General features: G+C 45.5%; 1 protein-coding gene across 1 annotated transcript in view; it reads left to right on the top strand.

The window, feature by feature from the left end:
- Positions 1–13292, top strand: part of LOC122929971 (dymeclin) — a 231439-nt gene that overhangs the window by 160842 nt on the left and 57305 nt on the right. Inside the window, exon 12 of the mRNA XM_044283443.1 lies at positions 9563–9745. Within this exon, the coding sequence (XP_044139378.1) occupies positions 9563–9745 (183 nt within the window). The remainder of the gene's footprint in view (positions 1–9562; positions 9746–13292) is intronic.

The following is a 13292-nucleotide window of genomic DNA, read 5'->3' as shown; positions in this document are numbered from 1 at the left end:
GTTTGGTTTTGGAAACTCCCCAAATCTAATAAAACCCAAGATCAGGGCCATTCCTTTAAGCAGCTACAAATGCACTTAATTATCTGAAAGTGGATTTACTGTAAACTCTTCATAAAACTGAGAAGGAAGCTTACATCATACGACTCCGTAATTTAGGATGTTAAATGTGTAAAAAGGGAAAAAAAATGAGGTGCCAGCCCCAGCCGACAGCACAGCCGGGATTACACAGTGATTTATGAGGACTAGGGAAGGGCAGGATTAATCATAGGCTGATAACGTCCCGTGGATTCGCCATCGCACACACCTGGAATTCTTCCAGTCCTGGCTCCTGAACTTGTACCCTTCACCCAAAGAAAACCGGGGGGAACAAGCAAGGTCTGACGTTTTTAGTATGAAGGTGATACTATCATCACATAATACCGCTATATAGTGCCCAAATAATAATCATGGCAGTGCTTTGTTTTCCTCATTCCACCCCTAGAATTAATAAAAGTTAAACAGGTTTTCCGGGAGTAGAATCCTCAGGATAGGTTATCAATGTCTGATTGGTGGGGGTCCTACTCCCACATCCCCACCGATCAGTTTAAAGAGGCCACAGCAATCTTCTTAGGCCAGTGACGTCACGCTCATCATCACTTGGCATGTGTGCAGCTCAGTCCCACTCAGGTGGATGGGTCTAAGCTGCAATAACAAGTACAGCCACTATACAGTGGGCGGCGCTGTACTTGGTTTGCTGTGAGGAGGCCGCAGCGCTCAGCTGATCGGTGGTGGTGCTGTGTGTTGGGTACCCACAAATCCATGATCTACAGCCATACTGGGTTCTTCCTGGGCCTCCTGGTATATTAAAGAAATTCTAAAGCTTCTGTGGTGTATACAGATTTAAAGGGGTATTCCAGTTACATTGTTGCCCCCTATTCCAGTTACAACTATTAGATCGTTGGCCCCCGCAGCCCCCCTGAAATGAACAGAGCAGCTGATCCATTCATTTCTATGGGAGTTCCGGAGATAGCTGAGTACAGCACTATAAAGTCATTTTATAGGATGGGGATACCCCTTTACAGGGGCGATCCCTTCATCGATGTAAAAAATAAAGTGTGAACCATGGATCTGGAGATCTCCACATTCATTGCTCCAATTGGTCTGCTAGAATCTCTTTGGGCTGACAGCTCAGGGGATGTGTCCTTTCTCCTGCAGCTCTCTCCCTGTCACAGCTCAGGGGATGTGTCCTTTTTGCTGCAGCTCTCTCCCTATCACAGTTCAGGGGATGTGTCCTTTCTCCTGCAGCTCTCTCCCTATTACAGTTCAGGGGATGTGTCCTTACTGCTGCAGTTTTCTCCCTATCACAGTTCAGGGGATGTGTCCTTTCTCCTGCAGCTCTCTCCCGATCACAGTTCAGGGGATGTGTCCTTTCTCCTGCAGCTCTCTCTCTATCACAGTTCAGGGGATGTGTCCTTTCTGCTGCAGCTCTCTCCCTATCACAGTTCAGGGGATGTGTCCTTACTGCTACAGCTGTCTCCCTATCACAGTTCAGGGGATGTGTCCTTTTTGCTGCAGCTGTCTCCCTATCACAGTTCAGGGGATGTGTCCTTTTTGCTGCAGCTGTCTCCCTATCACAGTTCAGGGGATGTGTCCTTACTCCTGCAGCTCTCTCCCTATTACAGTTCAGGGGATGTGTCCTTACTGCTGCAGCTGTCTCCCTATCACAGTTCAGGGGATGTGTCCTTACTGCTGCAGCTGTCTCCCTATCACAGTTCAGGGGATGTGTCCTTTTTGCTGCAGCTGTCTCCCTATCACAGTTCAGGGGATGTGTCCTTACTGCTGCAGCTGTCTCCCTATCACAGTTCAGGGGATGTGTCCTTTTTACTTCAGCTGTCTCCATATAACAGTTCAGGGGATGTGTTCTTTCTGCTGCAGCTCTCCCTATCGCAGCTCATGGGGTGTGTCCTTTCTACTGCAGTTTTCTTTGTTACTGTCACAGCTTCTAGATATGGCCGGTGGCAGTTGAAGGATGGATCTGAGTGAGGTGGGCAGACAAATAAGGAAAAGCACAAACAGCAGGTGGCGCTATACAGACACATTGTATTGAATAGCTCAGTGGCTATATAACATTTTTAATTACACTTAAAGTGTTCAGATCCAGGTGCTGGTTTAAAAAATGTAGAATATTTTTCACAGGACAACCCCATAAAGCTGCCGATACGCTCTAGATAGATGTTTCGTTGTCATTGCACCCCATAGAACAATGATGATTGATCCGTGTCTCAGAAATGGTATTGACAGCACTTGTCACTGTGGTCCGGCTGCCTAAACACCCATGATCCCCCCCCTCAGCAACCTTATTCATTATTAGTAAATCACTTGATGTAATGGCATCCTGTCCTGTTGCAGAGCAGCGACTGTATGTCAGGCGGCGGAGATGTCGGCATCATCAGCCCGTGACTAGTATGCGTACCTGTAGGCGGTTTTCCCTGCGCGCGGTTTCATGCCCATCCCCGGTGTTTAGCTCACATGCCATTGTGTAATTGCAGCGTTCTTCAGATGTCATTCAGCTAAAGTATTCATTTAGTCCCCTGCACTCCAGGGTTAGTGTCGGGTTTCTGGCGGAGCTGCTCTTCTATTCATCTGGCCAGGCGGACCTCCCATGCAGCCCGCCAATATCAACCGTGCCCTCGAAAGAGGTTTAACCCCCACAATGTAAAGCATTGTGGAAAATGAGAGCTGCGATTGTTAAATGCGCAACGTAATCTCTCCGGGGATGCGCGAGGACGTTCTGTCCCACTGGCTCCATATAAAGTGAAACCTATGTACAATGCTGCACGCCTCATCAGATTTGCACTAATCCATCTTTCGCCCTTTTTTTTTCATATATTTTTTACACCATTGTTTAGGGAAAGGTTTTCAGGGAGTAAACAAAATCTGTGTTAATTGCTGGCAATCTGTCAATGAGGCATTGCTTCTTCAATCTTCCGTTTTAAAGTACATGACAATCTCTTTCTAACAAAGCTAGAACCAGCCCCGTACCTCACGTGGATCCAGAGATCTTCCCATTCATTGTTCCCGTTGTTCTGCTAGATTTTTATCAAGCTGGCAGCGCAGGGGGCGTGTCCTTGGAACTGAGCATGTGCGTCCATCTCAGTGAGCAGGACAGAGAAATTAGAAAAAGAGCAGACAGCAGGTGGCGCTATACAGATAGATATCAGTGAATAACTCAGTGGCTATAATACATTTTTAATTACATGCAATTACAAAAGTATTCAAATACAGGTGCTGGTTTGAAAACTGAGTATTTTTTTTCGGACAACCGCCTTTACATCCGTGTAGTTCCTCAGACATCTCGATAAAGGAATCCCCTGTGTATTGAGGAAGTGAAGCAAAGTGGACTTGTGAACTTAAAGGGGTTGTCCAGGATTAGAACAAAATGGCTGATTTCTTTTGAAGATTGCACCACACCTGTCCATGGTTGTGTCTGGTATTGCAGGTCAGTTCTAGTAAAATGAATGGGACTGACCTGCAATACCACACACAGCCTGCAGCTAGGCGTGGCGCTGTTTTTAGATTAAAGCAGCTCCAAAAAGGCTAATTTTGCATAATAGAAAGATAGAGAGTGAATGGAGGGGTTGGGTGCACGTGTGCGGCTCTCTGTTCACTTCTATGGGGGTTAGCCCAGCAAGCATGCTCGGCTGTTCCTGTGACTCCCATAGATGGGAACAGAGTGAGCCTGTGCACATGTGTGGCCATCTCATCCATGTGGCAGCCAGCGGGCATCTCACTAGGCAGAATAAGCATCTAGGGACCCCCAATATGGAATTAAGTGACGGACTCTGGGACCCACGTTAGATATTTTTGGCTTATTCTTTGGATATGTCATGCACGTCTAATATGGGGTTGTCCCTGATAAGAGAAACATGACATGGCTGCTTTCTTTCAGACATAGCGTTACACCTGTCAATGGGTTATGTCTGGTATTGCGGATCTGCTCTATGGAAGTGAATGGGACTGACCTGCAGTACCACACACGACCTGCAGACAATTGTGGCGCTGTCTTTGGAGGAAAGCAGCCACCTTTTTCAAATTCTAGGCAACCCCTTGATGGCTACCTCAGTTCTTTTATCACTATGTCATCAGCTCTACCACAAGGGGCTTTGGAGGAAACTTCTACTCTATTTGAGCTGGTGCAGATCCAAAGAGTATCTCCCAAGAAAGAGAACCATCTCACCAACACCACCTATTGGAAGTGGCCTCCTATAAGTCGAGATCCAACTTTCCAACAAGCCTTGGCATTTGAGAAGGGAATATAGTCAAGCCAGATATCCATATTTAAACGGCTGTTTTGGGGTGCTTGCCCCTCATCAGTAGAGAGTAGGATTTAGGTTGGTTCATCACCTCTGAAAGCTGGTAGACCAAAAGCAACCAGCAGAATTATGATATTGGGAATATTCGCCTCATCAGTTTCGGACTGGCCCACCAGAGTACCAGAGAATCCTCCGGTGGGCCCAAGCTCTGACCATAATGGACGCCTAATAAAATTGGGCCTTAAGGGTCCTGTATGCACAGAGGATGGGCCCTCGGAATCATTTCTTCCGGTGCGCCCAAGGGACTTTAGTCCGATGCTGCCCCTCATGGTTGCCAACCTAAAAACTCCTACATTTTTCTGATGAAGGCATCAGTGGTCCAGATATACATTAGTCGGAACAAATTGTTGCTACATCCTCACCCTGTCCACGTCATTTCACAATTTTCACATCCTCTACTGGTTTTTCGGGAGCCCTGGGGTCAATTATACAGCATTCAGAGGTAGATGGTTGAATGGAACAAACATTTTTCCAAAGCAGAGTCGTCCATCATAAGGAGCGTTGTGGATCTTGGATGATCTTGCTCTCAGAAATTATGATGTAATCTCAGTAGCAGAGGTTTCCAGTAAATCTGTATGGCAGGACCCTCCTGACCTTGACCACCAAAACAAACATAGGTCTATAGACCGAGGTGAAGTAACCATAGGTTTCCACCCTAACTTGTACCAGTATGGAATCGGGCACCCACACTGTATTGGACCCCAAGAGGTTGATGCCAACATATGGATTCACAAAGGTGAATACTCCGCCATGGCATGACGGCATCAGGTCTTTTCAGAAAGCTCGTTCCTATTTCAGGGTTTCCGATAATTCATCATTAGTCGCCAAACAGAAGGGAAGCCGGGATGTCCCGTTTTCCATGTCGAACGTAATCTGGCTCCGGCCAATATTTGTCTGTCTGCAGGAAGATAGGGCGAGGTCGGTTTTATATTTAGCTTCGCCTTCGACTTGTACAAGGGATTTCTAAGAACGTGCCCACAGGCGTTTTATTTATATTGTCAGCATGAGAGTTCATGAGCTAAGAAATTCTACCTAAGGATAAGATCTATAGAAAGTGCCTACACAAACATCAAGTGTTACCCCAATGTCGTGCCTGCTCACACGAGATCAAGTTCTTAAAGGAAATATGCCACTACAACAAACCTCACAACATGGCAGGACGCTATTCTGATGATAGTAATTGCCTCCCCTAAAGTGCCAAACAAGGTGGGTGAAAATCCTGAAATCCTGCAGTTTTCACTCCGAGCACTGAACCTCATAGTAGGCTGATACTTCCTGTTCTGTATAGATCACTTCTCAGCAGTCATCTCATTGTCATACCACTGTGACAAACCTAACGCCATGGCGGGGACATTATTCCGTTGACTGTAATTTCCTCTGCTAAAGAGCCCTCTCTCCTAAAGTGCCAAACAAGGTGGGTGAAAATACTGAAATCCTGCAGTTTTCACTCAGAGCACTGAACCACATAGATCACTTCTCAGCAGTCATCTCATTATCATCCCAGGCGGAATTACAGTGACAGATATGACCTGTATATAGATAACACTGGATCCACCATTCACAATAGGTGATGGACACAGCTCACCTCCTCCCCCTCCCAGCACAGTGACCTCTACTCAGGTCACTGAGCATTCCCACAACACTCAAATAGAAGTCAACAAGTCCTGTCCAGTCTGCAGGTTCCTGGCGTCCATGTGGCTGCTGTAAAGCATTCCTCCGAGTGCTGTTAACAGCAGCTTTAGCAAGATGGCCACCCCCATAATCATGTACAAAAAATGGAATAAAAAAATCAACAATCTGAAAATAAAACAGTTGTCGATATCTGGTTTCAATGAGTAAAAAATCCAGCTGGCACTTTGCCTTCAGAGAAGCATTCAGAAAACGAGAAATTAGGCAAAATGTATTTTTTTTATTATTTTCTTTTTTTCATTTTGAGGAATGTGGGTACAAAAATATGAAAAATAATTTTTCTGTCTGTATAATCTCAATCTTTAGCAATAAAAAATGTGCCCAATAATTTTAGGAGGTGGAGAATCTTTGTTTTATCATAGTGTCAGCAGGACTGGTTGAAGTATTGGGGCTTGTTTGGCCCCGTGTGTCCATTGTGGAGTATATAGCTTAGTATACAGTATGTACTGACACAGTCATGTGATCAGTTTCCACTCTTTGTTTTTAGTAAATGTGGTGCCCTGTTAGTTAATGAATGACGGGGAGAGAGCTGTGGAGATCCTGCCAGTCCTCCCTATGTCTCATGCTTTATGTCAGTGAACGAAAAGTCTCCCAGAATCTGAAGGAAAGTGATCATTCCATGAATTAGTTGAATTACAGAAGTCATAAAGGGCGTCCTTGGGTTTTATTCTCTTCTTAAAGTGTTGCCATCTGAAAGGGGTTATCCCATGAATCATTTTGATACCAGAAGACCGGCCGTTAATAGCTGCTGTAAATTAAATGAGTCTTTATAATATCATATTTTTTTGCTTACATGTATCTATTCTGCTGGGGGCTTGCACTGGGCCCCATCAGTCTCCTTCACCCTCTGGCAGCTGACATAATAGTAAACCTGTCCTCTATACTATGCTGCTCTTGATGAGGACAGCATAGTGTAGTGAGAGTTATGAGACGTATGGCCCCGTCCTCTCCCGCCTATGACTGGCAGGTGTCATTCCTATGTGTAACATGAAAGAAACCTACAAGTCATAGGCAGGGAAGGGCAGGACCATGAGTTTCTTCTCTCTGCTCTTCACCCTATCGAAATTAAGGGGTCTGTCACTACACTATGCCGCCCTCCGGGTGGGCCGTATAGTAGAGGTGACAGATTCTCTTTAATTTCCCTGCTGAAGGAGTCTTCTCAGCTATACTGCCATGCTACCGCAGAGGCTCTGGTCCTCCTGTGGGGGGAGTGACTGAGCGTGCATGCTTTGCTAAAAATGCATAAAATGCAATTCCGTGAATAGATAGAAGGGATAATCAAATACTGCACCCTGTGCAGGCTAAATTAAAAACATTTTCCTCCTTTACTACTGCCACATGGTTTTTCACCCAGCTTTTCTAGGTCCCTGAAGGGCACATAAGCCCAGTTATGCACCAAAGGATGCACACAACTCCTATGGTTTGCAGCACAGACCATCATATCCTAGTAATAAAGTAAAAAGAAGACCATAAAGAATAGCAAATACATAAAGAATAATAAATAAAGAATAATTAATAAATAAAGAATAATAAATAAATAAGAATAAACCCCAGGGAATTGCGAATCCCTCATATACTGTAAGTGGCAAAGACAAAGGCCAGTTTGCTGCTCTTCCCATCAGCCTAGACTTCCGTGCCCAGCATCACAACCCAGTGACCCACAGGGTCCAGGAATGTGGCGACCACGATTTAGAGCTGCACTTCCGATAAATGCCAGCCAGCTAGCAAATGTGCTGAAAACCGCGGCCTGCCAGGTTCCTGCTATAATGTACACAAGGCCGGCTTAGACAAACAGAAGAAAACCCATAAGAATTGCAGGAATTCCACCAGAGAGACACCCATTCATTTAGTGCAGCTGTGACCGTCCTGCCAGACCAGCGCTGAGGTAAGCTGGTGCCACGCACTGAACCCCTGATTGGTATTTGTTTTGAGTCTTGTGTTGCACTTGGCTTTCGCTTAGCAGAGCCCATTATTCTGGGAGAGAAAATTACCTTTATCTCATTGTGAGAGGCCTGATTGTTTCCTCCCTCACTGTGCTATGTCAAGAGCGTCCAAACAAATGTGTCTGCCGGCTCCGTGACCATTAACACCCGCGCCACATCGCCGCCAGATATATGATACCGCGAGGGCAGCGCACCCTGTGTGACACAGCAGAATCGGAAAGTCAAATCCTCAGTAGATGGGAAAAGTCCTTGAGACGAACTCTTGTTGGAAATACTGCTCAGTGATATCTGCTTCTGGAAAAGCTGAGTGACCACCAGTATGGCCACTGCTACTGCCTAGTCCGGATAGAAAGCTGCAATGCTTCCCGCTATATACGCATACATCGCCCATAGGCTGCCATTGTAGAAAACGTATATGCCTATTCACTTTAAGGAATTGTGTGTAGTCTGCTGGGATATACCCGCCCCATGGAGGATCCCCGTATACGCTGAGCACTTTACCTGGCGTTTATGTCAAGCGTAGGTTTCAGATGAGATCACATAATGACTTCATGCCATATGACTTGCAGAGATGTGACGTCGCGATACGGACACCCTTTGGCGATGTGATGTGCTGTCAGTCCTCCATGATAATAGTTTGGTGGTTTACTTCTGTAATTTACAGCTGCGGGAGTTGGCAGTCAACCTTTCATTGGCGGTAAAAGTCTAGTGTCTACTGGATTATTTTTTATTATGTTAAAGGAGTTTTCCCAGGAAAAATATTCTACAGTTTTCAAATCTGCATCTGTAGGTCAATACTTTTGTAATTGCATCTAATTAAAAATGTATTATTGCCACTGAGTTTTTCACTGAAATCTATCTGTACAGCGCCACCTGCTGTTTTTTTTTTCTTCTAATTTCTCTGTCCTGCTCACGGAGACAGAAACACATGCTCAGTTCCATCCTTCAACTGCAGCAGAAAGGTCACGCCCCCCTGAGAAAGGACACGCCCCCTGAGAAGGGACACGCTCCCTGAGAAGGGACACGCTCCCCTGAGCTGACAGCTTGAAATAAATCTAGCATAACAGTTAGAGCAATGAATGGGGAGATGTCTGGATCCATGTGAGGCACAGGGCTGGTTCTAGCTTTGTTAGAAAGAGGCTATACTATACTATATGATATCATGGGATAACTCCTTTAAATTATATAGGTATACGCTTATGTTTTCTTCTCCATCTGATGATGTCAGTAAAGCACTGCAGAATGTCAGCGCTATATAAGTGGGTAGAATAAATAAATCCGGTGTCCTATTGCAAGAGAGCAATGCACTGTGCAAGCGCCAGTATTTTAGTCACCTGTCTCAGCCGCCATTATGCTGAATAACGTTGCAGTTTGTAGTTTTTGAATCCCATCATGTTTCTTCTGTGGTCACGTCCCAATCTAAATTCTGCTGTTTTCTTATTGCCATAGAGCCTAGTCTGCAGAGTAAGCAGTCTCTGCTATAGCGTGCCTGTGTCTATTCTCATGCTTTATATTGTTCCTTTTTGCTGTTTTTTTTTTTTTAGCCTCCCTGCTTATATAATGTTGTGTGTTTCATAGGCACAAGACCTGAATGTGATTGAAGAGGTCATCCGAATGATGCTGGAGATCATAAACTCCTGCCTGAGCAATTCCCTCCACCACAACCCCAACTTGGTGTACGCCCTGCTATACAAGCGAGAGCTCTTCGAACAATTTCGGAGTCACCCGTCCTTCCAGGATATTATGCAGAATATAGACATGGTAAGTGCAGTGATATGGCGGTGTTATTTCATCCACCCATAGTTGACCCATAATCATACATGGAACCATGCATAAGCAGCAGCAGGTACTGCGAATATTGACCACAGAAAGTCACTAAAGTTTCATTCTCATGGGAAAGTCAGGAGACCCTCATGTCAGCCAAAAACGGTTGGTTTGGACGACATAAGCGCTAGAAGTTCTTTTGGAAAAGAATATGCAGAGATATCTCGTTGAGAAAGTGAACCGTCTCGATGGTGCCACCTCCTAGAAGAGGCTTCCTGTGCGTCAGTGTCCGACTTTTTAACAAGCCTTAGAATACGGGCAGCGGCTTGGCTATTGTCCCTTGTCGTGTTCCAAGGCTTTCTAATGAGATGGACATTGACTCATAGGGAGCCCCTTCCCATAGGTGGCACTAGCGAGACGGTGCTCTTTTTCGGGGAGATGCCACTTTGCATATTATTTTCCCATGGAGCATTGCCACTAACTCTCCATACCCGGCTGGTCTCCACAAGGACAGCTTGTACCTCCCCTGTAGAAATTTGGAAATTGCCCCCTGGAGGTAGGTGATGAAGTACACATATTTAATAATAAATCCGATTTTTCTTGCCGCCATTTTAATTTTTTGCATAAAATCTGCCCGCATGTTTTCTAGTATGTTTTTTTTTTTTAATTTATTTTTTTTTTTTTTCATCCACGTTTACCGTAGGGCAGATTGTTGGAATTCATATAGAAATCCAAGAAAAATCTGCACATGAAGAGCTCGAATCCAGGACAGAATTGATGCGAGAGCCATGATCCTCGCACCTTTATGCCCTTGGCCTGCTCCTCTTCATAACTTGACCTCAGCAACTACCATGTCATTTATGTGCAGATTGTAGTTTTTTGTTTTTTTTTTAAAGGGCATCTGTCAGCAGTTCTGTACCTATGACACTGGCTGACCTGTTACATGTGCACTTGGCAGCTGAAGGCATCTGTGTTGGTCCCATGTTCATATGTGCCCGCATTGCTGAGAAAAATGATGATTTAATATATGCAAATGAGACTCTAGGAGCAACGGGGGCGTTACCATTACACCTAGAGGCTCCGCTCTCTCTGAAAATGCTGTGCCCTCTGCACTTTGATTGACAGGGCCAAGCAAGCGTGATCACGTTTACACTGCCTGTCCCTGTCAATCAAAGTGGAGAAGGTTTGGCCATTGCAGAAAGAGCTGAGCCCCTAAGGCCTCTTTCACACTTGCGTTGTCCGGATCCGGCGTGTACTCCACTTGCCGGAATTACACGCCGGATCCGTAAAAACGCAAGCGAACTGAAAGCATTTGAAGACGGATCCGTCTTCAAAATGCTTTGTGTTACTATGGCACCCAGGACGCTATTAAAGTCCTGGTTGCCATAGTAGGAGCGGGGAGCGGGGGAGCAGTATACTTACCGTCCGTGCGGCTCCCGGGGCGCTCCAGAATGACGTCAGAGCGCCCCATGCGATCACGTGATCCATGCGCTTGGGGCGCCCTGACGTCACTCTGGAGCGCCCCGGGAGCCGCACGGACGGTAAGTATGCTGCTCCCCGCTACACTTTACCATGGCTGCCAGGACTTTAGCGTCCCGGCAGCCATGGTAACCATTCAGAAAAAGCTAAACGTCGGATCCGGCAATGCGCCGAAACAACGTTTAGCTTAAGGCCGCATCCGGATCAATGCCTTTCAATGGGCATTAATTCCGGATCCGGCCTTGCGGCAAGTGTTCAGGATTTTTGGCCGGAGCAAAAAGCGCAGCATGATGCGGTATTTTCTCCGGCCAAAAAGCGTTCCGGTCCGGAACTGAAGACATCCTGATGCATCCTGAACGGATTTCTCTCCATTCAGAATGCATTAGGATAAAACTGATCAGGATTCTTCCGGCATAGAGCCCCGACGACGGAACTCTATGCCGGAAGACAAGAACGCAAGTGTGAAAGAGCCCTAAGAGGCATATAATAAAACATAATTTTTCTCAGCAATGCGGGCACATGTGAACATGGGACCAACACAGATGCCTTCAGCTGCCAAGTGCACATGTAACAGGTCTGCCAGTGTCATGGGTATAAATCTGCTGACAGATGCCCTTTAAGGGTAATACAAAAAATTGTGCAAGAGTTGGGATGAGACGACATACCCTGAACTGGTACACAGAAGACCTGCAAGGAACACCGCCATATGCAGCACGTCTCGGTCCATGGAAAGAAGCATTTGGATAGTGATTATACACATATATGGGATATTCCTGTGCCCTATTGGAAACCTTCTTGGCAGAGTCACCGTATACCTTTGCCAGTAGCTGCCTAAACCCAGCGGCCCTCCTGTCAGAGGCACTGCCCGCACCACAGGCAGATGTTTCCTATACTCAGCGGTTCTTGGCTTGTCATTGGTTACTTGGAATTTCTTCTCAGAACTAGAAAAATAGATTTTTCAGCCCTGTATTATATAGACATCTGTACTGCGGGGGGGGGGGGGGGATCAAAACCAGGCAGAAGTGGTTTGGTGACGAGTTCTGCAACGCGTACCCATGGCTTCTGTAAAGTACATTACAGAAAATGTACTTTACTATAGTGAACAAATGAATAAAAGCATTATAGAGTCTCCACATAGGTCAATGATGTGCAGGAGGCCACAGAATACACAGAAGGGGGGTTACACATAAATGAGGAGGTTCTTATTGAGATCTCGGCTCTGGTTTTTGTGTTCGCCACCAAACCAAATACGTGCAGACGGCCATGTGAAGGTGTCCCCCCTCCTGCGAGCCTTGGTGGCTGCCCGACGTCTCCTCTTTGAATGGATCTGTTAGGGGTCCGTCTGACGAGCAAGCGGCAGGAAGATGGAGGATAGCCCATCTATTCATTGTGATCTTGTCTTGCTTTCAGGCTTTTCCACAATCTCTTCCTGTTTTTGTTTTTCTCCTTGAGGGGAAATGGTCTTCAGTCTTTTCCATCTGATTTTAAAGTGACAGATATAAAGAGTTCCAGATATGAACCATAATATAATGGCGCATTGAGTCCTGCCTGGTATTGTCAAGGGACGCCGAGTCCATGCAGGTATCTGCACGGTATACAAGGATGGGGGAAGCGTGCACTATAATATCCATGTGTCCTGATAGGTCTTATTCACAGGGAGTTTGAAACCTAGTTGAGGAGTTTGTGAGTCTTGAGTGGCAAAAAATTGCAACCATGGTGTCTAAGGTGTTTTTGCGACATCTGAGGAAGCCCCACGGTCAGTCCCTCAAACCCCTCACTCGCAATCGCAGGTTGCTGAGGGGTCTAACAGGCTGCCTGTCAGTGTAAAACGGAGATATTGCAGTATAGTATTTCAGTGATCGTTGTGTCCCCTATTGGTACAAAAAAAAATAATTTGAAAAAGAGTATTAAAATGTTAAATATATATTTAAAAAAAAGGAAAAACACAAAAAATTTCCTTTTCCCCTACACATTCCTTTATTATGTAAAAAATATATAAAAAAATAAGTGTGTGTATATATATATATATATATATATATATACCGTATATATAATTAATTGGTAT

The sequence above is a fragment of the Bufo gargarizans genome, chromosome 1 (assembly GCF_014858855.1).
Source record: "Bufo gargarizans isolate SCDJY-AF-19 chromosome 1, ASM1485885v1, whole genome shotgun sequence".
NCBI lineage: Eukaryota > Metazoa > Chordata > Amphibia > Anura > Bufonidae > Bufo > Bufo gargarizans.
Note: the sequence above shows the minus strand (reverse complement) of the source record. Positions and strands in the feature narration are given on the sequence as shown.